At 42.2% G+C, this 26,543-nt stretch overlaps 1 protein-coding gene across 1 annotated transcript in view; it reads right to left on the bottom strand.

Annotated features, from left to right (window-relative positions):
• Window positions 1–26,543, bottom strand: part of KIAA1549L (KIAA1549 like) — a 297,003-nt gene that overhangs the window by 42,386 nt on the left and 228,074 nt on the right. Inside the window, exons 15-16 of the mRNA XM_069091091.1 lie at window positions 22,239–22,453; window positions 14,118–14,247 (exon numbers count right to left, since the gene is read on the bottom strand). Coding sequence (XP_068947192.1) covers window positions 14,118–14,247; window positions 22,239–22,453 — 345 coding nt within the window. The remainder of the gene's footprint in view (window positions 1–14,117; window positions 14,248–22,238; window positions 22,454–26,543) is intronic.

The raw sequence follows: 26,543 nt of genomic DNA, 5'->3' as shown, positions 1-26,543 counted from the left end.
TCTTCATTGTTTCTGTGCTTCTGAAGGTTTACAAGCTCCGTCATTTCAGTCACGTCTTATTCTTGATTCCATCTGGACACTGTAGTAGTTTGCCATTTCCTTCTCCAACTCGTTTTACAGATGAGGAAACTGAGGCAAACAAGGTTAAGTGACTTGTCCAGCGTCACACAGGTAGTGAGACGTTTGAACTCGGGTCTTCCTGACTCTAGGCTCAGCATTCTATCCACTACACCTTCTAGCTTCCTTTTGCAAGCTCGGCATCTTATAAATTTCAGTGCCCTGAGACAAAGCTTTGACTGCTCTGCCCTTGTTATGGTTCTGAACTTCAACCCTTTTTACATCACAGATTTGGAAAAGACCTAATAGATCACACATTTCAGTCTTGTTCTTACTTTGGTTATCAATGACCTGTTATAGGTGATCTAAAGATATGAAACTTCCAAGAGTGCACTGTGGTGTTAGGGTCAGGGCCAGGTTGACTTTATTTTCCCCCCTTCTAAATCACAGAGAGGAAAGGCACACTTTGGAGGAATTTTGGTTTTTCTTCCTGAAACTTTGATGGCTCGTGCTAGATGTGCTATCACTACTCTGAAACAAGGAAGAGTGTTTTTTTTAAAGTATGGTAAAATTTACAGTTATCTTGAGATGTGCAAAGTGCTGGGATTTCAGAGAAATGGTTAGTACATTTACATACGCTCCCATGCAGCATAAGTCCCACAGCGCCCACTCACCTAGGGAACAACTGCAATGCCTATCAGCAACTTTTAAGAACAAATACTTTGGGGGCGGCTAGGTGGCACAGTGAGTAAGAGCTCTGGCCCCAGAGTCGGAGGACCTGGGTTTGGTTCTGGCCTCAGACTCTTAACACCCACACAAAAAAGAACAAACACTTTGAGAGACACAAAATGTATGTGAAAAATGAATTTTTCAGAAAAAAGTCTGCCTAGTGAGAAGACAAAGATGTTTTTTAATTGTGTGCAACTAAATGCCCATATTTTCTTTTATGGTCAAACTTTAAGCCCACTTTTTGGCATCTACTTGACTGAGCTGGCAAGAGAGACCATCAGGTCTGTAAGGATGGTGGCCCCAGAGTCAGTGACATCATCCAATAAGATGACTTCTACTCAGTATCTACCAACATTGGTTTTTTTTGGTGTGTGTGTGTGAGTGGGGCAGGGGTTGGAACTTCGTCTTTTTTTTTTTTTTTAGGAAAGAAGTCAGCATTCATTAATTCCTATGATGTGCCAAGTACTGTGCTAAGCTAGGGGTGGGGAGCCTGCAGCCTGAGGCCACATGAGGCCCTCAGGTCCCCGGGTGTGGCCTTTTAAGGGGAGTCTAAGTTTTACAGAACAAATCCTTTTATTAAGGGGATTTGTTCTCTGAAGTTTGGATTCAGTCAGGGGGCTGCACTCGAGCACCCAGAGGGAGGGGTTGGAACTTCTGAAAAAGCCAGACTGGGTCTGCTTTTACAACATGAGCAACATGGAAATATGTTTTGCATGATTGCACATGTATAGCTGTAATAGCAACCACACTGGCATACCCAGGATGGCTGCTAGCATACGTTCTTATTTCTGCTTTACTAGGAAAGATAGCTTCAGGGGTCAACAATCTTTTTTAATCACATTCACTAGTTCAGTTGAAAAGTCAGCACCCTGAACTTCAGAGAAAATATAAGCAGGGAAATAAAGACCAACAGAGCTCTGACTGACTGAATCATCTATACACTTTACATACATCCCTGGAAGGAGAGAGCCTTTACATCTGAGCAGTCAGGGAGCTCTGAGCATATGGCCACTCAGAGGGAATCACAAGATCTTATAAGCAAGCCCCCAAAGCAAAATACCAACTCAGAGTATATATACACTTCTCTGAGACAGCTCCCATGCTCATGACTCAGTACCTAATTAGAAATTAGCAAAAGGTGTGAAAACCTTCCTACAAGCAAGCCTCTCCTAAGCAAGCTTCCCTTAATGGGCTCCACATGAGACCTATTAATGAGTAGAGAAGATCTTAAATCCCATTAACATTACAATGCCTATATCCAATTGCTTATGAAGAGGGATAGGGAAGGGGAGAGAGGGAAGGAGGGAATTTGGAACTCAAAATTTAAAAAAATGAATGTTAAAAATTGTTTTTACATATAATTGGGAGAAAATAAAATATTATTATTATTATTATTATTATTATTATTGTCTTTTCTAGGGCAATTGGGGTTAAGTAACTTGCCCAAGGTTACATGGCTAGATTTTGTGTGGGTGTTAAGTGTCTGAGGCTGGAACCGAACTCAGGTCATCCACTCCAGGGCCAGCACTTTACTCACTGCGCCACCTAGCAGCCCCTAAAATATTATTAAAAAAAATAAAAAGTCAGACAGAACAACTATCTTATTATTCGGTCTTTCTACAACAAAACCAACTTTCCTAACCAAGCTACCGACTTCCCAGGACCTGGCGAATTATGGTCAGTGTTTGATCTGAGCCCTGATCTTTCCCCATATGGATGACTAACAAAAAATGCAAAGAATTAAACTGGGAGGGAGGGAAAGGGATGAGGAGGGATCTAAAGAATTATGCTTGTCAGTTTCATTTCACTACTTACATATACTTCTTAAGTTGAATTCAAAAGCACATTGATTTTTAATAAAATTTTTATTGTTTAGTCAAATTTAATTCTCATCTTCCCAAAGCTATAAATCTGTCCTGTTTCCCCTATTTAGCATTACACAGGTGATTTTCTTTCTCTTTTTTTTTCCCTGTTAGCTCCCAGATCAGGCCATGGTGAAGGTGACAGGAGAGCAGTGTGAGGTTGGGAAGGACCAAGAGTCTAATTAGCCAGGTGCTGTCTAGCATATATATACTACAGGCCCAGTGGGCAAAGGGTTGAGTGTGAGAGGAGCATTCAAAGTTGGAAGGATCAGGCAGATAAGTGGGGTTGGGTCCAGGAAAATCTGGAGAAACAAGAAGGAGCCAGTAGGGTCCCATAATACACAGGAAGAACTGGCCGTGACAGGGAGCCTTAGGGCCTCCAAAGTACTTTACATATATTATCTCTAAGAAGGTGAGATTCAAAGTATGGGAGATCACAAGACCATTTGGAAGAAATTATGACAAAAATGCTATCCACCTCTAGAGAAAGAACTGATGGAGTCTGAATGCAGATTGAAGTGTGATATTTTTAAATTTCTCTATTTTTTCATGTTTTTTTTTTCTGTTCTTGTCTGTGTTTTCTTTCACAACATGACTAATATGGTAATAAAAAAGGAAATTTTATAAAAGAGATGCTAGCATTGGGTAGGGAGTTGAACAGGAAAAATTTAAAAATTTTTTCTGATTAAATACAACAACAAAGTACAGGAGGTCAGAGAAAATCATAAAAACAAATATTGGCTCACCAGGAGACAAGGAGGGTGAGCAATGAACTGAATCCAGTATGTTCCTTGCCCTGATTTATTCCTCTTGCTGACTATGGGCTGCCCTGGGACAAATGCAGACAGTATGCAGGAAAAGATCAGGGACCTACAGGTAAACTCTGTCCATTTCCTGATTCAGGGGCCAAGGTGCTCAGATCCCTGGACTATGCCAACACATTGGGTCATGGGCTATGGCTTTCAGATTTGCCAACAACAATTCTTACCTTCACCTTCAAAGTGGTCTCTAAATGTTTAGGGATCACAGAACCATAGATGGAGAGCTAGGAAGAAGCTTAGGGGTCAGTTATAAGGAAAACCCTTAGCCAGGAGAGCTGCCTGTGTGCTGGTGGTACAAGTTGAAGTGTGCTGAGGGCCTGTCCAGTCTAAAAAGAATGTTTTCACTGGCCCAGCTACTACTTTTGAAAATTCCACCACAAATATACTCCCTAATGTTAAAACACTGAATGCCCCTGTGAATATATAGGGTGTCCCAAAAGTCTTAATGCCATTTTAAGTTTTAATAACTTAAGGTAAGTTAACAACTACTAAGCTTTAATAACGTCAAACTGCACTAAGACTTTTGGGACACCCTATGTAATGATAAGGCCCATTTCTCTACCACAGGTATATGTGTATTATTATCCCCCTTCACAGATGAGAAAATATGGGCTCCATGGGATGAAATGATACACCCTTGCCCCAATTCCTTCTCCCATCCAACTAAATAGTCACACTGCTAATAAGTATTCCAGATCTCACTGTTATCAGAACAATATTAGAAACCAGTACTGGTCATGAACAACTTTTTTTTTTTGTTTTTGGATCAGGGATTTCATTGGAGTTAGGGAATAACCACTGTGGAAATTGTGGTAGAAGAGCAGCCTCCTGGGTAACTTAGAACCTTTGAAAGTCACCTGGTGTCACTGAGAGGTTTAATTGACTTGCCCAGGGTCACAAGGCAGTGTGGGTCAGAGGCAGGATCTGAACCCACATCATCCTCAGCCCAAGACTAGCCCTATCTCTCAACTCCATTCAACAACCATCATGATTGCCATGAGACAGCTTGACCCCTTTCTACAACACTTTGAGATTTACAAGGTGCTTTTTATCATAGGTCAGTATCACAGACTTCATCTTCCTTATTTAAAGACTGGTTTATTTTTTTAAACCAAAAATAATTAAATTTTTTATTCATTCATTAGTTGATGTATTTTGTTATCCATCTACCAATTCATCTACTCTTCATCTTTCTATCTATCCACTTATTCACATCTATCTTCCATCCACGTCTACCTTCTATATATACCGTACATATTTTGAATGACCATAGTGGTTTGCATGTTCTCTATCCATTAGAATATGAGTTCCTTGAAGGTAGGGGCTGGTTTTCGCCTCTCTCTCTATCCCCTATGTTTACTTAGCACAGTACCCAGTACACAGTAAGCACTTAATAATGCCTATTGACTGACTGGCTGGCAATAAGAAAAGAAGATGGGGGAAGATCCCTTCACAAACTTTACCTACTTCATGAAATGCCCACCATCGTTGGGTGAGTGATAGAGCCCCGCAGCATATTGAAAATTAATGCATCCTCTAAAATTAACTCGATCACAGCTGGCAATGGAACCTTCAAATTTACATAGAAAAACTCTGCGTCTTCACCACAATCTATCCTGCCAGGAGTCAGGAAGCTTTCAAGACTCATATTTCATTCCCCCTGCAAATGGAACCCATTAAAACGATGGTTTCTGTCTCCTGGCCCTCATCCAGGACCCACTGCTCACCTGAAACAAAGTGAGACCCACGCAATGTCAGCTGTGGCAGCATCACAAACATCTTGTCACAATATGTTGCCGCTTCTGTCTTCAAACTGGCTATACAAAGACAACTCAGAGCAGATCTTTTGTTTTTCCATTTCATTTCTTTTTTCTACCTTGATTAGCAATTTCCCCAAAATGTCTTCCAAGCTTCCCACTGACATAACTTTCCTCTCCATTTGGGGGGGAATTAATACTTTTTTTTTTAAAAAGTTAACCTTGACAATGAGTTGTTTTTCACAAGTATTTCAGCAGTACTTTTGGAATGGAAACCTAAGAACAAAAGTTGGGGAATATTGATAGCAGCCCTTTTTATAGTAGGGCAGAACTGGAAAGAAAGTCAATGCCCATCAACTGGGGGCCTAAACAGTTTGTGGGGCATGAATGGGATGCAACATCAAAGCACTGAAAGAAATGGTAGCTATGAGGAGCCCAGAGAAGCATGAGAAGATTTAAAGGAACGGATGAAGAAAGAGCTAAGTAAGCAGAACCAGGTAAACAATATGGTCAACGACTACCAAAATTAAAATCTAAAGAACAAAAAACTGGACCCGAGTGCTACAGAATCATAATGACCAAGTTTGGTCCTAAAGCAGAGATAAGAAAAAGTACCTTTCATCAAGTCATTTCCCCCTCTGTAGACCTCACTTTCCCTATTTGTAAAATGGTATCAATGAACTAGAGACTGTAAAGGATCTTTTAGTTCTGTTGTTGCTGTTGACTTGTGTCTGACTCTCAGGGACCCTATTTGGGGTTTTCTTGAAAAATCTATTATAGTGGTTGGCCATTTCCTTCTTCAACTCATTTTACAGATGAGGAAACTGAGGCAAATGGGGTTAAGTGACTTGCCCAGGTCCACCCAGCTAGTAAATGTCTGAGGAAGATTTGACCTCAGGTCTTCCTGACTCTACTATACCAACTAGTTACTATTCTATGATCTGCTGATGTTACTTTTTATTATTACTACATCCTGTGATTTTTGCAATAGCCTCTTAACTGATCTTTTTGCCTCTGACCTCACCCCTCCCCTCTGTTCCTCATCAATCTATCTTTCATAACTGATACCTGAATAATCTTCTTTGCACAAAGATCTGGTCATACTACCCCCTCTGCTAAAAAAAATAAAGAAATAAAAATCAGTAGTTCTCATGTGGTTACCTGAGTTTGGCCTTCTTGGCCCGGCATTCAAGACCTTCCACAATCAGGTAATATACTCAGACCTTTTTATTCTTATCACTTTCATTACTTACGTCCTACAGATTATTTCTCCAAGTTGTCCTCTCTTAGATTCTCCACTGGGGCCCTCTTTTCTTTCTCAAATTGTTTCTCATATTTCAGTTCAACATAATGCCATGTAGTGGAAAGCATATCAGGTTTGAAGTTAAGAAGGATCTGGGTTCAAATTCTAGCTCTGTAGATTTATGACCATAGACAAATTAGTCTATTTCACCAAACCTCAGTGTCCTCATCTGTAAAATGGGGATAATAATAGGATCATAGATTTAGAACTGGAAGGGAGGCCAAGCCCTTCATTTAATAGGTAAGAAAACTGAAAGTGGCCCAAAACTTCATCACTAGTGTCAGAGGTAACCTGCTAGGGATGCCGGAAGGCCCAGACAAGATAATGCACGTCACTTAAAAGTGCCACATAAATGTCAGCCTCTACTGTCCATAAATCAAACTGAGTTACAGTCAATTTTATTTGCAGAGTTTGTGACACACTTTGGGGCGCATCAGGTAGGAGATGGAAATTGATCAATCCAGCTTAAAAACACGAAGGCTTCCTTTTCATTTTAATACTTATAAATTTTTTTAAAAAAAATTAATGATATATTTTGTTTTTGTAACATGTTCATTTCCAAGTAAGACCCTCAGCCTGCCCTCTCTAGAAAGCCATCCCTTGTAATAAGAAATGTAAAAGATGGAAAAAATAGCCGTTTAGCATAACTAAGCAATGCATTAACTAAGTCTGAAAGTATATGCCATGCTCCACACCTACAGTCCTCCATCTCTGCAAAGAAGAGAGAAAGGAGCCTTTTTTTGCTGTTGTTCTCTCTTCTTTGGGACCAGACTGTGTGCATTTAATTACATAAAACTTCATTATAGCTGTGTTGCTTTGGGCAAGTCATTCATTCTCTCAGAGCATTATTGGGTTAGGGCTAAGGAACAGATATGCCTCATCTCTAACTGAGAGATAATATTACTTTACACAGGTTAGTTACAAGAAAAGTGCTTTATAAATTACAAGTGCTAAAGGACCTTAGATCTGTAGCTGCAAGAGATTTCAGAGGTTATCTATTCCAACTTAGTTCTACAGAGGAAGAAACTGAGGCCCAGGAAGGTCATAACTGAGGCTCATAGTATCATAGATATAGAGAAAGGAGCCTCAAAGAACATTTAGGGTTCAGCTCTTCCATTTTACAGATGAGGAAACTGAAGATCAGGGAGGTTAGGTAATTTAGGCTTATAGAGTCAAAGAAGCAGAGCTAGAAGGGGCCACAAAGGCCATTTAGAATCCAACTCCCCCATTTTACAGGTGAGGAAACTGAGGCCCAAGGAGATTAAGTGACTTTCCCAAGATCATCCAGGTACAGTGTTAAATATTAAAGGTGGGATTTGAACCCAAGGTTCTAGGTTCTAAGAGCAGCTCTATAGTCATGATTCTAAGGTGCTAGGTTCTAAGACCCACTCAAGAGTCAGGGTTCTAAAGTTCTAGGTACAAAGAGAAACTCCAGAGCCAGTCTTTTCAGCATGTTTTGTAGAAGAAAGCTTTCTCTGCCTTGGTGGTAGCTGGAGGATAATTAGCCACCCAACACAAAACCACTGGCAACTTTGCTTTAAGAAAGAATTAGGTTGTTTGTTGTTAAAGTTACCTTAATTGGTGAATGTGAAAAAAACCAATTACAACGTCCAGTCATTTGTCATGATAGGGAATCCTAATGTTAATTCCCAAGCCCACCTCCCTCCCTAACCTTTCTTTTCTCACCAGAAGCCCTGGCCCCTGGTCAGATCCTCTAGGGCCTGCTCTTCTAATTGGGGGGGGGTCTCCAGCCCAGATTACCATGCTCACTTCCCTCCCATTCCCCCTTGATTAAGAAGGAGGTATCTCCACAGCTCCAAATCTTATGATCTGACCAAAATGAGAACCCATGATCCGGATTCTTCCATATTAATGCAGCTCGTTAGCAGCAGAGCTGGAGTTACCAATCCACAAGCATTTATTAGATTCTTACTGTGTACTGGGCACAGAGTATGCAAATAGAAAAATGAGATAGATGATGTCCATGAGAAGCTTATGTGTCACAACAGCTCCAAAGAGGGCAGTCAACGCTAGACACACACAAATACCAAGGGCCTGGGAGGTGGTACGGCCACCAGGAGGAATCAGGAAAGGCCTTCTGAAGGGGAGAGCTCCTGAAGGGAGGACCTGAAGGTGGCTAGGGATGTCCAGAGGGGGAGGAGAGGAGCAAGCACATTCTGGGCATAATTGTTGTTGTTTAGTCCTTTCTGTCATGTCTGGCTCTTTGTGACCCCATTTGGGGTTTTCTTGGCAGAGACACTGAAGTGGTTTGTCATTTCCTTCTCCAACTCATTTGACAGAAGAGGAAACTGAGACAAACAGGGTTCAGTGACTTGCCTAGGGTCACACAGCTAGTAAGTGTCTGAGGTCAGATTTAAACTCAGGTCTTCCTGACTCCAGGCCACCTCGCTGCCCACCGCAGGAGTGCTGGACAGCTTTATCAAAGGCATCAATGCGGGAAATGGAAGACCGAACAGCCCCTGTGGCTATGGAATGAAGTACATGAAGGAGTCATCAAGAGTGGTCTACAGGCACCAAGAGGTGACAAAATGTACCCAGAGTCAGACAGCCGCTCTGTGCCGGTGGCAAAACTTGAACCCAGACCTTCATGAACCCTTAAGGCAACTCTCTGTTCTCTATGTCTCTTCTTCAAATTAGTGCAGCAATAATTAACTTAGAATTATATGATGCTAAAGCCGGCAGGGGACTGAGAGATAACCTGGTCCAACTCCCTCATCTTACAGATGAAGAAACTAAGGCTTATTTATGCCTATGGTCACATACCTAATAAATGTCAGAGGTGGGACTGAAGGACAGGTCTTTATGACTTTAGTACTATAATATACTGGCCCAACATCGTTTAGTCCAACCCTACCCCTTTTTACAGATGGGGAAACTGAGTCACAGGTGAGGCAGGTGAAAGAGCTAATGCAGGGTCACCTAACCCATTACTGCTTGAGCTGGGTTTAGAGCACAGTCAGATCAACTCCCAGCCCAGGGCTCATCAGACTGAGCTATGTTCTATCCCCACGAATGAGAAATTAATCATCATAATAAATAGCTCTTGAAGTATTTAGATTTGCCTGGATGGGCTTGGGCTGTATCAGCTCTTTCCATTGTTAGAACTCATCTTCTTTTCACCTAATCCTATTCCTCTTTCTGACAAGGACAGCGTGGTTCTTCCAATCTCCCATGTTGGAAACCTTTGGCTCTTCTGTTCGCTCAGCTCTCCCAGCTGATCGATTAATTACCAAGTTCTGTCACTCCCAACTTTGCATGTCTCCCCTCTATCCCTTCCTCCCTATTCCATCTGCCACCGCACCCTCATTACTACCCTACTGGATGCCCTCAATCGCCTCCTACCATCTCTTCATGTTTCCGATTTGGGCTTCCCTCCAACCCATCCTTCACTCCCAGGCTAACCTTCTGTATGCACAGAGCTCATCATACCCCATTCCTCTGCTTAGGCATCTCCCTAGGCTTCACTCCAAGTCAACTCAAACATTTGTTAACCACTCATTTATTTCTAAGGCATTGTTCTGGGGGCTGGGCATACAAAGACTTACACTATTTTCAGGAAGCTTGTGATCCACTGGGGAATACAAGTTTCCTTGGAAAATGAAGGAGAGGTTTGCTTTCCAGATCTAGATGCTGCTGGCATGTAGATGCCTTTGATGGGTATTCAAGGCACTCTATGATGTGGCACCAACCTCTTTTTCTGTCTTTATCTCCGGTTACTTTCCCCTCACATACTTGATTGCTCCAGCCAAAACTGGATTCGCTCTGACTTTCAAACACACCCTACACAGTGCATGGTAAATAGCAGACAATCCATAAATGTTTGTTGGTTGACTGATTATCCTAGCCCTCCTGCAACTGGCTGTGCTAACTTCGAATGTTCACATCCCAGTCCTAACGAGCTCAGGTCAGAGGATCACAGTTCCTTCTTCCTGGAAATGATCATCCTTCATCTAGAGTCAGGAAGACCTTAATTCAAATCTGGCTTCAGACACTTACTGGATATTCATGCAAGTCATTTAAACCTGTCTACCTCAGTTTCCTCATGTGTAAAATGGGGATGATAACAGTACCTATCTCCCATTATACCAAAGTCTGCTGAAAGAAAGAAATGGAGGAACCATGTTGTTCCATCATTTCAGTGGTGTCTGATTTTGTGGTCCCAGGGGGGGTTTTCTTATAGAGACACTGGAATGATTTGCTATTTCCTTCTCCAGCTCATTTTACCAAAGAGGAAACTGAGGCAAACAGGGTGAAGTGACTTGCTAGTAAGATAGTAAGAGTCTGAGGCTAGAATTGAACTCAGGTCTTTTTGACTCCAGGTCTGGCACTCTGCTGCACCACCTAGGCATATCTTTGGTGAAATACAAGTGTGTTTGTGCATGTGTGTGTGTGTGTGTGTGTGTGTGTGTGCGTTTGTGAGTGTGTGTGAGGCTGTTTGATATTCTGGAGCAAAGAGACACATTGGACAGGGTCATTGTGAATATCACAGGAGATATTTGTAAAGCTCCTAGCAGAGTGCCTACCACATAATAGGCACTTAATGTTTCTCTCCTTCCTTCTTTCCCTTCTTCACTGGTTGAATAATCCTAACCACCTTTAAAGTCCAACACAAATGACACCCATTTCCCAGAAGCCTTCTCTTCTACTTTCCTAATGATCTTTCCCCTTTGGACCTCACCTACTTAATTCAATGTATGATAATTATCAGCATTTGTCTCAAGTAGCAAACTCCATGAAGGACTTTTCTTTTTTTCACATCTCATTTAGCCCAGCAGAGCATTCTTGCAAAGAGTAAACACCTAATTAATCAATCAAGTTATTAAGTACCTATTATGTAATAGTCAGTGTACAAAAACAGAAGTAGAAGCAGTCCCTAGTCTTCAGAAGCTTACATCCTACCCATGTTTGCTGAAGGAAGGAATCAGGGGAACCTGCTCCGAGGGGAAGAAAGTCGTCGTTCAGTCGTCTTCAGTCACATCTGACTCTGTGACAACATCTGAGTTTTTTTGGCAAAGATACTGGAAAGGTTTGCCATCTTTGATGAAACCCAAGTGGTTGTTTATAATGGCTGTTTGATATTCTGGAGCAAGGAGACACACTGGCCAGCACCTCCTCAAAAGATGGGCTCACTCATCGAGGATCTGCACCTTGGCAGAACATGGTTTGATTGGTTAGTGTCAAAATGCAACACATCAACAGGGAAATTCTGAACTTCTGAGAAAACAGTCCTCCACTGAGACTTCCCTAAATGTCCCTGGCTTGTTTTTTTTTTTTTATCACGTTGCCAAGTCACTCGGTAGAATGTGTTTGTTCCTTCAGGTCAAGGAATTAATTGGTTGGGTACCTAGTCAAACTCTGAATTTCAGAGTTTCAAAAGACATGCAGACTCAGACTCAGATGAATTGTCTTGCCCAAAGCAAGACATGGTTCATCTTTTGAGTTTCCAAGAATGGGAGAAAGAATTCAAATTGCTTCTAAGTCTACAACTGAATTTAAAGGTTACTAGTGTGATGCCTCTGCTGTTAAACTTTGGCTGTTGATCATGGAATGCAACAGTTTCTGAAGAAGTAAAGTTGACAGTCACCCAAAGGGTGACAGAGAGATGCATGGTGGGTGTGAACAGTACATCATGAACAGGGATTTGTGTGGGAAGGAGGAGCTGTGAAAAGATTTCATCAAAGAAATATACAAATGGAAAAAAGAAGGGCTAGTCATGAAGAGAGAGCGAGGGATACCTGATGGCTGGCCCAAGGGCTCCATTGTTATCCATGCAAGGTCCAAAGAGGAAGGCTCCCAGTATGTTATTGGACCCCTTATAGTGGATTTGTGGAGGACATGACAAGAATTGTAGAGAATAGCTAGGCATAAAAATGTACTTTGTACTGTTATAACTTACATGGCTAAATTGTTTAAATCCACAGACTTCAGTTTCCTCATATATAAAAGTAGATTAGACTCAATGTATCATTTGTAGAGTTGTGACTTGATCCAGCCCTTCTGGAATGCAATTTAGAGTCACTTTTGACCCATTAATACCAAAACGGGGCTGATGCCCAAAGAGATCGAAGAAAGAAGAAAAGGATTCAAATATGCACAAAAAGATTTGCAGCAGCTCTTTCTATAGTGGCAAAGAACCAGAAACTAACAGGATACCCATCAAATGGAAAATGACTGACAAATTAAGGTATATGAATGAAATGGAGGTGATTGCTTTGGAGAAAATTTCAGGAAGATATGTTTGAACTGAGGCAGAATGAAGTGAGTTGAACCAGGAGAGCAATTTATAAAACAACAACACTGTAAAAACCAATAACTTTAAAAGATTGAAGAACTCTAATCAGCAATGATCAACCCTTATTCCAGGGGGACCCCATGATGGTTCACTCTACCTATCTGTTGATAGAGAGAAAATGGACTGAAAATACAGAACGAGATATATTTTTTGGACATTACCAATATAGTAACCTGCTTGATGGTATGTTTGTTAACCAGGGTTTTATTTGACTTTACCTTAGTTTCTCCTCCCCCCCCCACCCGTGGGGGGGTGGGGAGTAGGAGGAGAGAGAACACTTGTTAATTGAAGAAAAAAAATCTAATTTAAAAAAGTATTGAACTAAATGACCTCAGACTCCATTTAGCTCTAAATCAATGATCTATAATCCTATGAATTCCCACCTCACTAATCTCAAAAGCCATCACTCATCTAAGTATGTGTCACTCTCACTTAACCAACAGTTTCTCATTCATTGCCTTATCTTTTGATTGAACAGAAGGTGGCTGAACTGTATTTTGGAAAATACAGGGCTTTCAACAATATCAACAATACTCAATCCTACAATTCCTATCTTTAAAAAAAACCCAAGGTTCTCCCATGTGACTGTAAGTCATAGAATCTCACAATCTCTGAAGAATCAGATTATGGATGACTCCACCCCCACCCTCACTGCATAGGGTCATGGAGAGATGAATGATGGATCTAAGTAGGGTATACCAGTGATGACCTGAAGAGAAGAACTAGTCTAAAGCTCTTATCAAGGACACATTTGACAGGAAGGATATGGTATTCTTGTCCTGAGATTGAGAAAGAAAAATGGATGGCTGTTGTATAATTGCCCCGGTGGTGACAAAATACTAAAATAATCCAAGGAAAGGGCCCTGAACGGAACATCTATGGGAGAGTCCTATGAAAGGACTGTATGAAAACTGCAATGGGATGAAAAGATGTGAAGGGCTGATAATTTATACCATTGGAGGGCTATCCGACACCAAGATCACAAATCACTCAATTACTAATCAGTGAGACAAGGAATACTTCCCAGAGTTTATAAAGCAGTATTCTTAGAAGTGATTTGTAGCTCTAAAAGACAGGTACTTTTCAAGGACCTTTACTCTGCAAAAAGAGAGTGGTCTGAGCAAGGAAATGAAGCATGAATACTTTTTGCTTCCCCTTGGGGAATCTGTGGAAATACCCTTCCACAGGTCTGGAGTTCAGTGTATCTCAGTCCTTGAACCTACAGATTTTTGACCAAGGCTTATTTTCAGCACCCAAGAAACCAGAAGAACTTACATCATAGCCGCTGTTCCGAATTCCTCGTCGGGGTCTCTCCCGTGTCACCAGGAGGTCCATTTCGGTTTCCCCTGGACTGGGGCTGTTTAAAGACTGCCGGCTTCGGTACACAGAGTTCTTCATCTGTTGCCTGTAGAAAATCCAGTAACTGTCATTATGCAACTCACTCCCGGACAGGGACAGATGGAATTCTCTATTGATCTAAATTAATAGGCAACCAATGAAAATGGTGAATTTGCCTCACAAAACTCTTATGAAGATGTTAATACGGCTCTTCCCACAAGCCCATATGTCTGGGAAATAAATATCATCAATCCTGGGGTTTGTGAGGCAAATCTGGGCCTGGGGAGGGGAGTGGAAAGGATGCTTGGTACAGTAGAAAGAGGCCTGACTCAGGAACCAGAGGACTGCAATTTCAGTCCTGTTTGTGAGGCTTATTTACCAGTATGACCTTGATTCTCATCTGTAAAATGGGTTGGCTTTTGAAGTCACTGTACATTCTAAATTTATGATCTTCTGTTAGGAAGCTCATGTTATACCTTCAAGAGTCACAAGAGTGGCTCTCATTTATGGAATTATTTTTTCCTTATGGAGACTGGACATCTATCAATTGTGAAAGTCACCTCCCTTCCCGGGGAATCATGGTCCTCATCTGTAACAGGATAGGGTTAGACCAGATTATCTCAAAGAGCTGTCCAAATCTCAGAGCGGTAACAAGGACCATCTGTCCCGAGTATAGCTGTGCTGGAAGGCAGGGTAGTTTGGCAAAGCTTATCTCCCAGACCCACTATAGGAAGCAGGGGGATGCAGTGATTAGGGAAGACAGACCCTGGGAAATGGGAGCCAGAACAATAAGACTCTGGGGCAGGGTCAGAGCAGAGTGGTCATGCTGCTTGGTCTAGGCTGTCTGCCTGGTGAAAGATCACAAAGAGGCAAAGGTGAAAAGTCAGAGGACAGAAACATACCTTGTGCCTCCCCTGATATTAGTGCCCTGGGGCAAAGAACCAGTCACCCCTTCCTAATTATGGCTCTAACGCCTATAAAAATGTGCCCATTGACGCTCCAGTCTCAAACCTTGGATGGTACATGGGGCAAGGACACAGGCTATTTCCTTGCCTTTATGAGATGGCTCTGTTCACAACTGCTTTTTTGATGACTTGGGATATCACCTGCTTTCATTAACCTTTTATTCTTCAGACTCAAGATCTCTAAGAAGCCACCTCCCCAAGCCAGCCAAGGACAGAGGCACGTCCTCTTTGTCATTCCCTTGCCCACCTCCCAAAGAGCTGGTGCTCCAGAGAGCAGTTACTGTGACCACAGTGGCTCAGAGGGCTCCCTTAAGCAATGGCCAAGAATTCCCTTCTGACTGGAATGCAATCAGGGACACAAGACACAGCAAATCCATAGCTGTCTTCTTAGTATTCCCTCCTGCTCATCTATCTGAGCTCATAGTAACTGAGATCAAGAGCTAGGTGGGACCTCAGGGGTCCTGATCTAATGTGCTCATTTTACAGACAGGGAAACTGAGTCCCAGGCAGGTAAAGGGACTTGCTTGGGCTCAGACAAGTAGCAAGTACTGGGGAGTTAGGGGACCTTAGCTCCAGGATCTGTGGTCTTCCCATTGAACTAAGATGCTTCTCCTACTATCATAAAGTATTTTTTAAAAATTTTGAATAGTGAAGAAGTCTATTGGTTCTGTGTGACAACAGTTCATGCTTCTGCTTCATAATGGAATGATATTATTCCACAGCAAATTCTAATGATGATTCCATGACAATTATTATGGAACAATTCCATAATGTAAGATAACATGATACGATAATATGTTATAACATATCATGATAGAATAGAATCCATTTAGCTCCAAATATGAATTTTGCAAATTCCAGTTTACAAAGAGTTTTTGTCACAGCAACCCTGGGAAGTACAATATGCCCATTTTATAGATTAGGAAACCAAGAGATTTAGATGAAGTAAGTTGTTCATAGTTATATGGTGAGTAATGACTGGAGCTGGGATTTTTAACTTCACATATTCTGACTAGCATTGCAAGTTCTTGAAGGGCAGGGACAATTTCAATTTTGATTTTGTATCCCTAGCAATAAGCATGGAGCCTGGCACACAGTAGGTATTTAATAAATGTTGGTTGATTGACTGTTTAATTGCTTTATTGATTGGCCATAGGATCTAGGCACTTTCCACCACATCATGCTGGCTTTCAACATATTGAGTGGCAAACATTAATCAATCTCTCGATTTGAGATTGGGAAACCAGGACTCAGTGAGGTCAGCCAACATTTCCAAGATCACAGAGTTAGGGGCAGAGAAGCAGGACAAGAACAGTGCCTCTTGAATTTTCCCTGAGCAACCTTGCTATCCAGAGCTCCTATATTCAGGGAACTCTAAGGAGCTTTACATATTCTCCCTCCTAACTTTAAATTCTTGAACTTCCTATATGCTGGCTGGGAAGTTAATGGTGTAGTGGTATGGGTCTCCCTGCCTCTACCCTCTCTGCTCTCTAGCCCATCCTGCACAAAGCTGCCACGGCCATATTCCTAAAGCACAGCTTGGACCATGCCCTGTCCCTAATGAAAAAGCTGTACTGGCTCCCAACTAACCCTAGGGATCAGAACAAAACTCCTCTGTCTAGCATTTCTAGCCCTTTCTCATCTGATTCCACCCTATTTTTCAAGACTGATCATATGTGACAATTCTCATCTTCTACAGTCTAACTAAAGTGTCGTACACACTGGTCCTCATATGCAAAATTCCATTTCCCCATCATGCACCCTTGCATAGGCTATCTGCCATACCTGGAATGCATTCCCTCCTTGCCTCCCCCTTGTACAATCCCCACCTAGCTCCCCACATATCACTGTTCAGGTATCAACACCTACATGGGGTCTTTCCTCATTGCCCCTCACTCCAGTTGTTAATTTTTTTTTTTTCTTGAAATTATAGAAGCGCAGAATCTGAGATGGGAGGGACTTCAGTTGCCATATGGTCCAGCCCAAAAGGAATCCCCATTGCAACGTACCTAAGAAGTGGTCATCCAGGTACGCTTGAAGATCTCCGAGGAGTAGGAACCCACACTTCTTGAGGCAGCCCCACACTACCTTTATCCACTCAGTGCAAGTAAATACACACCCACACCCACATCCACACCCTCACACACCTGTGTCCAGGTGTCAAATGCATCTACATTTTTCTGCAGGTAGGGACTGTCTTTATGGGAAGCAAGGAAACAGATACAATTTCATCTCACTGGGGAAAAAGGGTATTTTCTAAGTAACTCACACATTATCAAAAGCCCCAAAGTATTCACATCCTTGACCTAATTACAAATCGTTTTTGGAAAAGCAGACTTTCCAATTGTCCGGAGATTGCCAATTAGCCCATTTAGAGAAGATTCACTAACAAGAAGGGAGGCACTGGGATTAGCAATTGACATTTAAGTAGGTTATTTTGTGACTAGGAGGAATAGACTCCAGGATTTTCAAATAACCACCCAAAAGTCTGAGATGAGACGAAACTTTCCCGTTTTCTCTTGTGACATTGGGTAAGTAACTTAATCAACCTGGGTCTCAGGTGGCTTCCGGCTCTAAATCTATGATCCATCCCCTTCTTCCCTTTCCCCCTTCTTTCCTTCCGTACCTTCCTTCCTTCCTTCTTTCTTTTCTCCCTTACTTTCTTCCCTGCCTCCCTCCCTCCTTCCTTCCTTTCTCTTTCATTCTCTTTTTCTTCCTTTCCTCCCTTCCATTTTTTCTTTCTCCCTCCATTTTTCCTTCTTTCCTTCCTCCTCTTCCTCCCTCCAATCTTCCTTCCTTCCTTCACTTTTTTCCTTCCTCCCTCCTTTTCTTCTTTCCTTCCTTCCCTTCTCCCCACTTCTCTCTACCTCATTTTTAGAGTTAATGCTTTATGGTCGTCTTTCAAATTGATTTTTTTACAGGGATCCCAATGGATAAGACCTACCAGGTAGATACATTTCTACTTGGGCATAAATTAATGATTTCAATCCACTTCAGTTCTAATTATAGACACTGTGTCTAGATGCTCAGCTTCCTCAGCTCCATCTCCTACAATCCCTAGCACAAAGGCTCAGTTCAAGGGCTGTCTCCAAAACAGGTCCTTCCTAATCCTGATTACTACTCCTCCCTGAAATGGCTTTATTTTTAGTTTATTTTCCCTCAGTACACTATAAGCTTTTTTTGAGGGAAGAGACTGTTTGCTTTTTGCCTCTTTCTTCCTAATACTTTGAGCAGTACCTGGCATATTTTGTTGTTTTTCAGCCTTCATGCCCATATGTGGGATTATCTTGGCAAAAATACTGGAGTGGTTTGCCATTTCCTTCTCCAGCTCAAGTTGCATATGAGGAAACTGAGGCAAACAGGGTGAAATGACTTACCCAGGGTCACACAGCTGGTAAGTGTTGAGGATAGATTTGAACTTCCTGCCTCCAGGCCTGGCACTCTAGGCACTATGGTGCCACCATGCAGTAGGCACTTAATAGACACTTGTACTGAATTGAACAGGTCTCGCTCTGAAATCTGCATCTTGTCATCTATTTTCTTCAAGTTACCAACACTACGGCCCATACATCGTAAAAACTTTCTCAATGTCATTTTGTAGCAATAACTTGTTATGTCAACCAAGCCTAATTAGTGTCACGGTAAATTGGGCACTCATTTTAGAGTTATTTCTTTTCTTTATTGAAAATAAAACCACATTGAGTCGATTTGAGAAGTGGAGGCAATGCTTTCCAATTTGGTTTTATAACTCTTTATTTCCATAATGAGTAAAGGCTCACTTGCGCTGGCAAATACTCTATCCCTCTTAGGGGAAAGCATCTAGGCCAACCCTCCTGGTTAACCTAATAGATCTTGGATCCCAAAGCTATGCTTATTTTATTTATTATATCACTTATTTATTTCCTTTTTATTGGTATATTTTAACTCTGGAACATCTTTACTCCACAATGTATCCCTCCTTCTACCCTACCTAGCCAGCCATCCTTTGTAAGCAAAAAGAAAAAGGGGCAGGGGGTCGGGGGAAGCATTTAAGCCAAACCAACCAACCCATCCACCATATTTGACAGCATGTGCAATGTTCTATACTGTGATTCCCTAACTCTGCAAAGAAGGGATCACAGATTAAGAGCTGGAAGGGCCCCAAAGCTATCTAGCCCAACACTCTTACTTCACAGATGAGGAGGCTGAGGGTCAGAGAGATGGGGTGACTTGCCTGAGGTCACATGAAGTAGTAAAGGACAAAGGAAGGATATGAACCCAGCTCCCCTATTCCAAAGCCAGGCCTCTTTCCACTGATCCATATTTTCTCAATTCTTCTTCAAGGCTAAGCTTGATCCAGTCTTATGACTGGACTTCTATGACTCTGGAGGAGAGAGTGAGACTGATGACTTCACTCAAATCCAATTCACGCATAAGTCAAGACATCACCCTTATGATGCCCCTGGTTTCAAGAATGAAGGGTGAACAACAACTGAGAAGGCATCATCATCTTCCCAGTTACCCACGTTTGCAACCTGAGTTATCATTGATCCTTCACTCTGGGTTGACCCCAGTCACCGCATATAAACAATCCATTGTGAAAATCTCTTCCGCATTTACATAGCCATGGCCCTACTGGCCTCATCACCTTTCACCTGAACTATTGCAATAGCTTTCCAATTATTCTTTCTCCCTTTTATTTCTCCACTCTTCTCCATCTTCCACTCAGCTACCAAAATGATTTTCCTAAAGCATAGTTCTGATCATATCACTCAACAAACTTCAGTGGCTCCCTATGACCTCCAAGATCTAAGACAAAGTACTCTGGTAGACATTTAAAGTACTTAAAAAAAACTGCTCTCTCTCCTACCTTTCCAGCCTCCTTGCCCTTTACTTACTCCCTCAGACATATTCCTTCCATGATACAGCTATCCTGGGTCTGCTTGCTGGTCCTCACATGTGACTCTCCATCTCTGGACTCCATTCCTTTGTAATGGCTGTGCCTCAAGCCTGGAATGTTTTTCCTTTTCACCTTTGTTTCTTAGTTACCCTGACTTTCTTTGAGATTCTGCTCAGATCCCACCTTCTGCAGACCTTCCCTCGATTCCCACCCCCACTTTCCCTGCAACTATTTGCGTTTCCCCTCTGAATTCATCTTCTATCTGTATTAATCTCACATATACCTACTTATTTATATCTCCCCCATTAGAATTCTTGAGGGCAGGGACAGCATTTTTGCCCCTTTTGTATCCCAAGTGTTTAGAAGGATGCCTGGATACAGTAAATGCTTAATAGACGATTGTTGATTGACTAGCTGATGACAGATATTCAGTTGTATTTTGTGGACAGTCCTGGAAATCTCTGTGACCCAACCTTATGACTACCTGTTCTGTTCTCAATCTCTGCCCTCCCCTCAGGCCCTCTGAACATATTTGTCACTCCAAGTAAAACCCCACTCAAGTGCTCTTAAATATAGGCGCTTAATAAATGTTGATTGACTCACTGATGGCTTCAATTCAGTACAATCTGACTAGACTCAATAAGCAGTTACAGAACATCTGCTCAATACAACACAGCCCCTGCCCTCAAGGAGTTTCCATTCAATGAGAGTTTTTATTCTCTGCAAAAGGTTTCAGAGGCACAGAGTATTGTTTTGTATTATTTTGCTCTTGCATTGTACACTCTTTCAGAGGGAATTTTACTTCTCCACAAAATGAATAGCCCTAAAGTTCAGCTCAAGGAGATGTAAGGGCAAACTATTTATCTGCTTGAAACCCAGGAGAGAATGTTAGCACTGAATTTTCTGTACCTTCGTCTCCAATTTATGACATGTTTGTACATCAGAGAAAAAACCCACCCTAGAAAAGTAGACATTTGGTCCAGCACTGAAGCTCAGGCAGGAGGCTCATGAGACTCAACTCCATGGATGAAATTTTCTTGTTCTTGGAGGGGTGGAGAGGAGTTATTAAAACAACTGAACAGGGGTGGCTAGGTGGTGCAGTCACCAGCTCTGGAGTCAGGAGGACCTGAGTTCAAAATCCCACCTCAACACTTAACACTTACTAGCCATGTGACCTTGGGCAAGTCACTTAATCCCAATTACCCTGCCTCCCCCCCAAAAAAAACCCACAACAGAACAGTAAAGGAATCAGATTGAAAGCTGGAAGAAACCTCTGACACATTCTAATCCAACCCTTTCATTTTACAGATAAGGAAACTGAGGCCCAGCAGTAGTAAATTATTTCTTACAGATGAGAAAACTAAGGCCCAGGGATAGTAAATGATTTGCCCAAGATCACCCAGCTAGTAAGTGGCAGAGCCAGGATGTAAACCCACATCCTCTGATTCCAATCCAATAAGCATTTATTAAATTCCTACTGTATACCAGGCATCGAGTCAAGCACAGGCTCCCCCAAATTAAAAATGGCCCCTGCTCTCATGCAGTTTCTACTGGAGGTGAATAACACATGCACAAAAGTACAAGATATAGACAAATAAACACAAAGCAATTCCAAGAGAAGAACATTAAGAATGGGAAGGATTTGGGAAAAGCTGCCTGTAGGCATTTGCCCTGAATTTTAAAGGCAGAGTCTTTAGGAGGGGGAGGTGAGGAGGGAGGGAGAGTCCTGGAGGAGGAAGATGAGCCCTTGCTGCCAGGGAATGACCAGGCCTCTGAGTGAGTGAGTGAGGGGGCGACATGCATGCCCTGGAGCCAGATTAAGAAGGGCTCTCGATGCCACATAAAGCAAACTGACAATCGGGAGTGCCTGAAGATTGGTGCCCTTTCCACTGGGCCACGAATGAAACCTAGGAGTTTATTCCATCTTCCTCCAGCCCTGAAAACATCTCCCGATTGGCTACACCACTTCCTCGTGCCTTTCCTTCACATTGCGCGTAAAAAGTTCAATCACAGCCTTCGCTCTCACATCCTTCATTCTCCTGCAAACACACACTACCGAGCCCTGCATTTCCGAGCCCATCCGAGTGCCAATCAAGATCCTTGATGAAAGAGAGAGAATGCCCGGCGCCCGCAGCCGGCACCGATGCGGGCGCCTGCTGTCCTTGTCACCTCGATGACGTTCCCGGGCTTCAAGCCAACAGCACACCCACTTACCTGTTTTTAGGCTCGCCAAAGGGAGAGGGGGCCTCAGGCTCGGGCTCCAAGACGCGCTCGATGTCCTTCGGGGCTTTCTCGTACATCTTTCTCTCCGTCAGAGCCTTGCTGCCCTCCACCTGGGGGAAGTCATAATAGCCTTTCCGCTTGGCCTTGAGGCGCAGCTTGTTGCGGTAGTGCTCAATGTCGGACTTCTGTTTCAGGGCCTTGTTCACCTGCGGAGGGAGTGAATTCTCAGGGGTGTGACGAGCAGGTGTGCGAGGCTTTGCCTCAGCCTGCCCCGTCTTCTCCCCAGACGCTGCCCTGCAGTTTCAGTTTTTGCTTCAAACCTGTGAGCTCATGGAATTTCTGGGGAGGAAATTCCTTCCACCACAGCAAAATCAGCACCTGCTTGGCAATTTGTAATCCTAGAGACCTGGCTGGGAGCAATGGAAGGTTAAGTGGCTTGCTCACCGGCACACAGCTAATCTGTGCTAGAGGCTGACCTTGAACCCGGGGCCTCTCACTCTGAGGCCAGCTCTCTGTACACTGCCTTTCAGCGCGCATTTTTGTCCATTCTATGACAATTCAAATGTGATATGGGGCATTTTCACCCTTCTGTAGCTTTGTACTGAGAAGAGGCACCAAGCAGTGGGAAAACGGGGTTCAAATCTCACCTCTCCTATTTTCTACTTGTGTGGCTGTAGGCAAATTCCTTCTTTGAGCCTCAGTTTCTTCATCTGTAAAATGGAGGTAATAGACTAAATATTCAGACTGTTGTAAAGAATGGTGTAAATATGAACTATGGTGACCCCAATTAGGACTTACTTTATTCTTCTCACATCATAGTAGAAAAGTGCTGGACTTTTCAGTGGACCTGGATTCAAATTGTGCTCTGCCACTTATTACCTGTGTGACCTTGGGCAAGTCCCCTAACTGCTCTGGGTCTGCATTTTCTCATTTATGTAATGACATCTATAATATAATATAATGACTTTAAAGGTTCCCTCCAGCCCCAAATCCACGAACCAATCAGTCGATAAACATTTATTAGGCACCTACTAAGAGTGGATAGATTTCTGACTTTGAAGGCCTGCATTCAAGTCCTGCCTCTGACAAATCCTGGCAGTGAGACTCTGGACAGGTTCTTCAACCTCTAGGTATCCCCGGGTAATTCTCTAACACAGGGTCTTCAAATTCCAGTAGAAACAGATCTCTGCAGACTGCCTACAGACTTAGGAAACCATAAATCAACACTGCCTGTGTTGAATCCTATTTTAATTTATTTTATTAAACATTTCTCAATTACATTTTAAACTGCTTCAGTCCCACTAATAGCCTTGGAGCTTCTCAAGGGTTTGACACCTCTGCTCTAAGACATTATTAAGACACAGACAGGTGTTAACCTGCATGGATATAGGGAGTTTCCTCCTCTCTGAGTTCCCTATGAAATTATAGGTTCAGGCCTTATCCCTAATTCTTATTCTATGCCCCAGGCATTGCAAGCCCTGGTAATACAAAGACAAAAAAGCAGTCCTTCCCTGAGGAGTTTGGATGACAAGTAATGTCCACTCCTTTCCACTATAATAAACTATAATTAGGTAGTGAGTCTCAATTTCTGAGAAAATCTTTATCTCCTGTTCTTTGGTTATAGGGAACTGGGCCAGTAGATAGAAAGCAAACAGAAAATGGGATGTATATTGAGTTAATCAATTACATTCAGAATAAGGATTTTGAATTTTGTTATCATGACAAACAGCCATCAAATGGGCAGATAAATTGTATGTGGTAGCTGATAGAAGGACAGATAATTGGGTTATCAGGGGATTGGCCTTCACTCGAAGGGTCCACCATGGTGGGCCTGAATACAGGCCATAGATTCGAGCATCAAAGGTTTAGAGGCCATCCAATCCACCCTCACTTGCCTAAAGTAACATAGCTAATTAGTGTATAAAATGGGATTTGAACCCCAGTTGTCCTGATTCCAAGTTCCAGGGACTAGGAGACAGGTTCCACTCTCAACTCAGCCACTAATTAGCCAAGTGAGCCTGGGAAAACCATTCCATTTCAGTGACCCTCAGTTTCCTCACCCATAAAAGGAGAAGTACAACTTGCCTCTTGGGGTCGCCATTGTGAGGATCAAATGGAATAATTTTAAAGAATATTAATGTATTAATATTCAATGTACTGTATGTATACTGTAATATATTGTAGTATGTATTACAGTATATAATGTATATATACAGTTTACAATATACTGTAAACTGTCAAGTGTTATATAGATTACAGCAAGTGGCAATAAAAACATTTATATAGCACACTGACATAAGAAAGCACTTTAACATACATTATCCCTTTTAATCATAATATGGCACCTGATGGTTGACAAAGCACTTGACAAATATTACCTTTGTTTGTTTTCATAACCTTGGGATGTATGTGCTATTATCTCTGTTTTACAGATAAGAAAACAGAGGCAAACAGAGGTGAATTGACTTGTCGAGGGTCATACAGTCTGAGGCTGTATTTGAACTCAGGTCTTCCTAACTTCAGGTCCAGTGCTCCATTCACTGAGCTACCTAGCTGCCTCAGTTGACCCCCATGATAACCTTGGGAGGTAGGTGCCATTACTATCTCCACTTTACAGATGAGGAGGGCAAGTGTCAGGATGACCAAATGATTGTTTTCCTTACACTCATAGCCACTGAGTACTTGAGATGGGACTGAAACCTAAGTCTTCCTGACTCCTGATCCAGTACCATGTCCATCATTAGTCAGTATCACTAGACGCTTCTGCATCAGAACATCAGAACAACTCTATGTTGGTCTATTTTGACAGTGATGTCTTGGCTTTTTTAAAATATTTTTTTCAAACAAATGTCTTTTGCCTTTATATCATTTTTATTTCCAAATGTATCCCTCCCATACCTCTATTCAGAGACCCCCTCCTTGTAACAAAGATTAAAGAGAAAAAGAAAAAAGTCATTTTACAACATATGCTATATACTTAGCTTTTCTCTGGTTCAAAGCTTGGTCATTATCACTACATGTTATTAATAAACACTGTATTTTCTGATGAAGAAAATGGACTTTGAAAATCACCTAACACAATTTTTTTGGTGTAGCTTGGAAGCTTAGATTAGCCCAGGGGTACATTATATAATCATCAATGAGGTATTAGTTTATATAATGAGAGAAAGAGAGAGACAGAGAGAGAGAGAGACAGACAGACAGACAGATAGACAGAGAGAGACAGAGAGAGAGAGAGGGAGAGAGACAGAGAGAGACAGAGACAGAGAGACAGAGAGAGACAGAGACAGAGAGACAGAGAGAGAGTACGTGTGTGTGTGTGTGTATGGGGGTAGTGAATAGATCCCTGGCCTTCAGAATTAGGAAGACCTGGGTTCAAGGATGTTTTCTAATAAACCTCTCAGTGCTCCTGGTGACTCTCTAAGACTCCAAATTGGCAAGCAGTCACTTTCTGCATTGCTGAAGGAAGTATCTTACTGAAAATATGGATGCCCTCCAAGCTTTGCCCTGGACCCTCCTTTCTTCTCCCTCTGTACATGTACAAGTACTTGGTGGTCTCATCAGTGCCCAGCTATTCAGCTGTCATCCCTAAGTAACTGATCCTGAGCTCTAGTCCCTTATCACCAAATACCTTTTGGACATCTTGGATTGGATGTCCGAAATAGGTATTTCAAAGTCAACATGTCCAAAACAGAATTACCTTTCCTTTTCAACCTTCGCCTCTTCCCAGCTTTCCTATTACTGTTGAAAGGCACTACCATGTGCTTGTAACCTCAGTGAAATTCTCAACCTCTCACTCTCAGTTACTCTAATCTGTTGTCATATCTTACTACTTCTGTCTTCAGGATATCAGGATATCCTTTTTTGCCAGGTCTACTGCAATAACCTCCTACATGGTTTTACTGTTTCAAGTCCCTCTGCACTCAAATTCATTCTCCCCTCACTCATCAAGGTGATTTTTTTTGGTACTTTCCCACTCAATAAACTCCAGATCACCTCCAGGATCTAATATAACTTCTGTTTGTCATTTGTCTTTTTTTCAACTTAAATCATTCTTTCTTTTCCCATTTTCTTACATTTTACTTCCTGATACACATTCTGCAATAAAACTATACTACCCCCACATTCTTGTTCCTTGCACAGGATGCCTCATTTCCTACCTCTGTGTATTTGCCTTGGCTATTTCCCATGCCTGGGATGTTCTCCTGCCTCACCTCTAACTCAACTTCCCTGGCTTCCTTCAAGATTCAGCTCTGATTCTAATTTATTTGGAGACCTTTCATGGTCCCTCCCAGC

This window comes from Petaurus breviceps, unplaced genomic scaffold, assembly GCF_028583685.1.
Source record: "Petaurus breviceps papuanus isolate PSGF00001 unplaced genomic scaffold, PetGlider_PUasm1.0 188, whole genome shotgun sequence".
NCBI lineage: Eukaryota > Metazoa > Chordata > Mammalia > Diprotodontia > Petauridae > Petaurus > Petaurus breviceps.
This window is presented reverse-complemented; position numbering and strand designations above follow the sequence as displayed.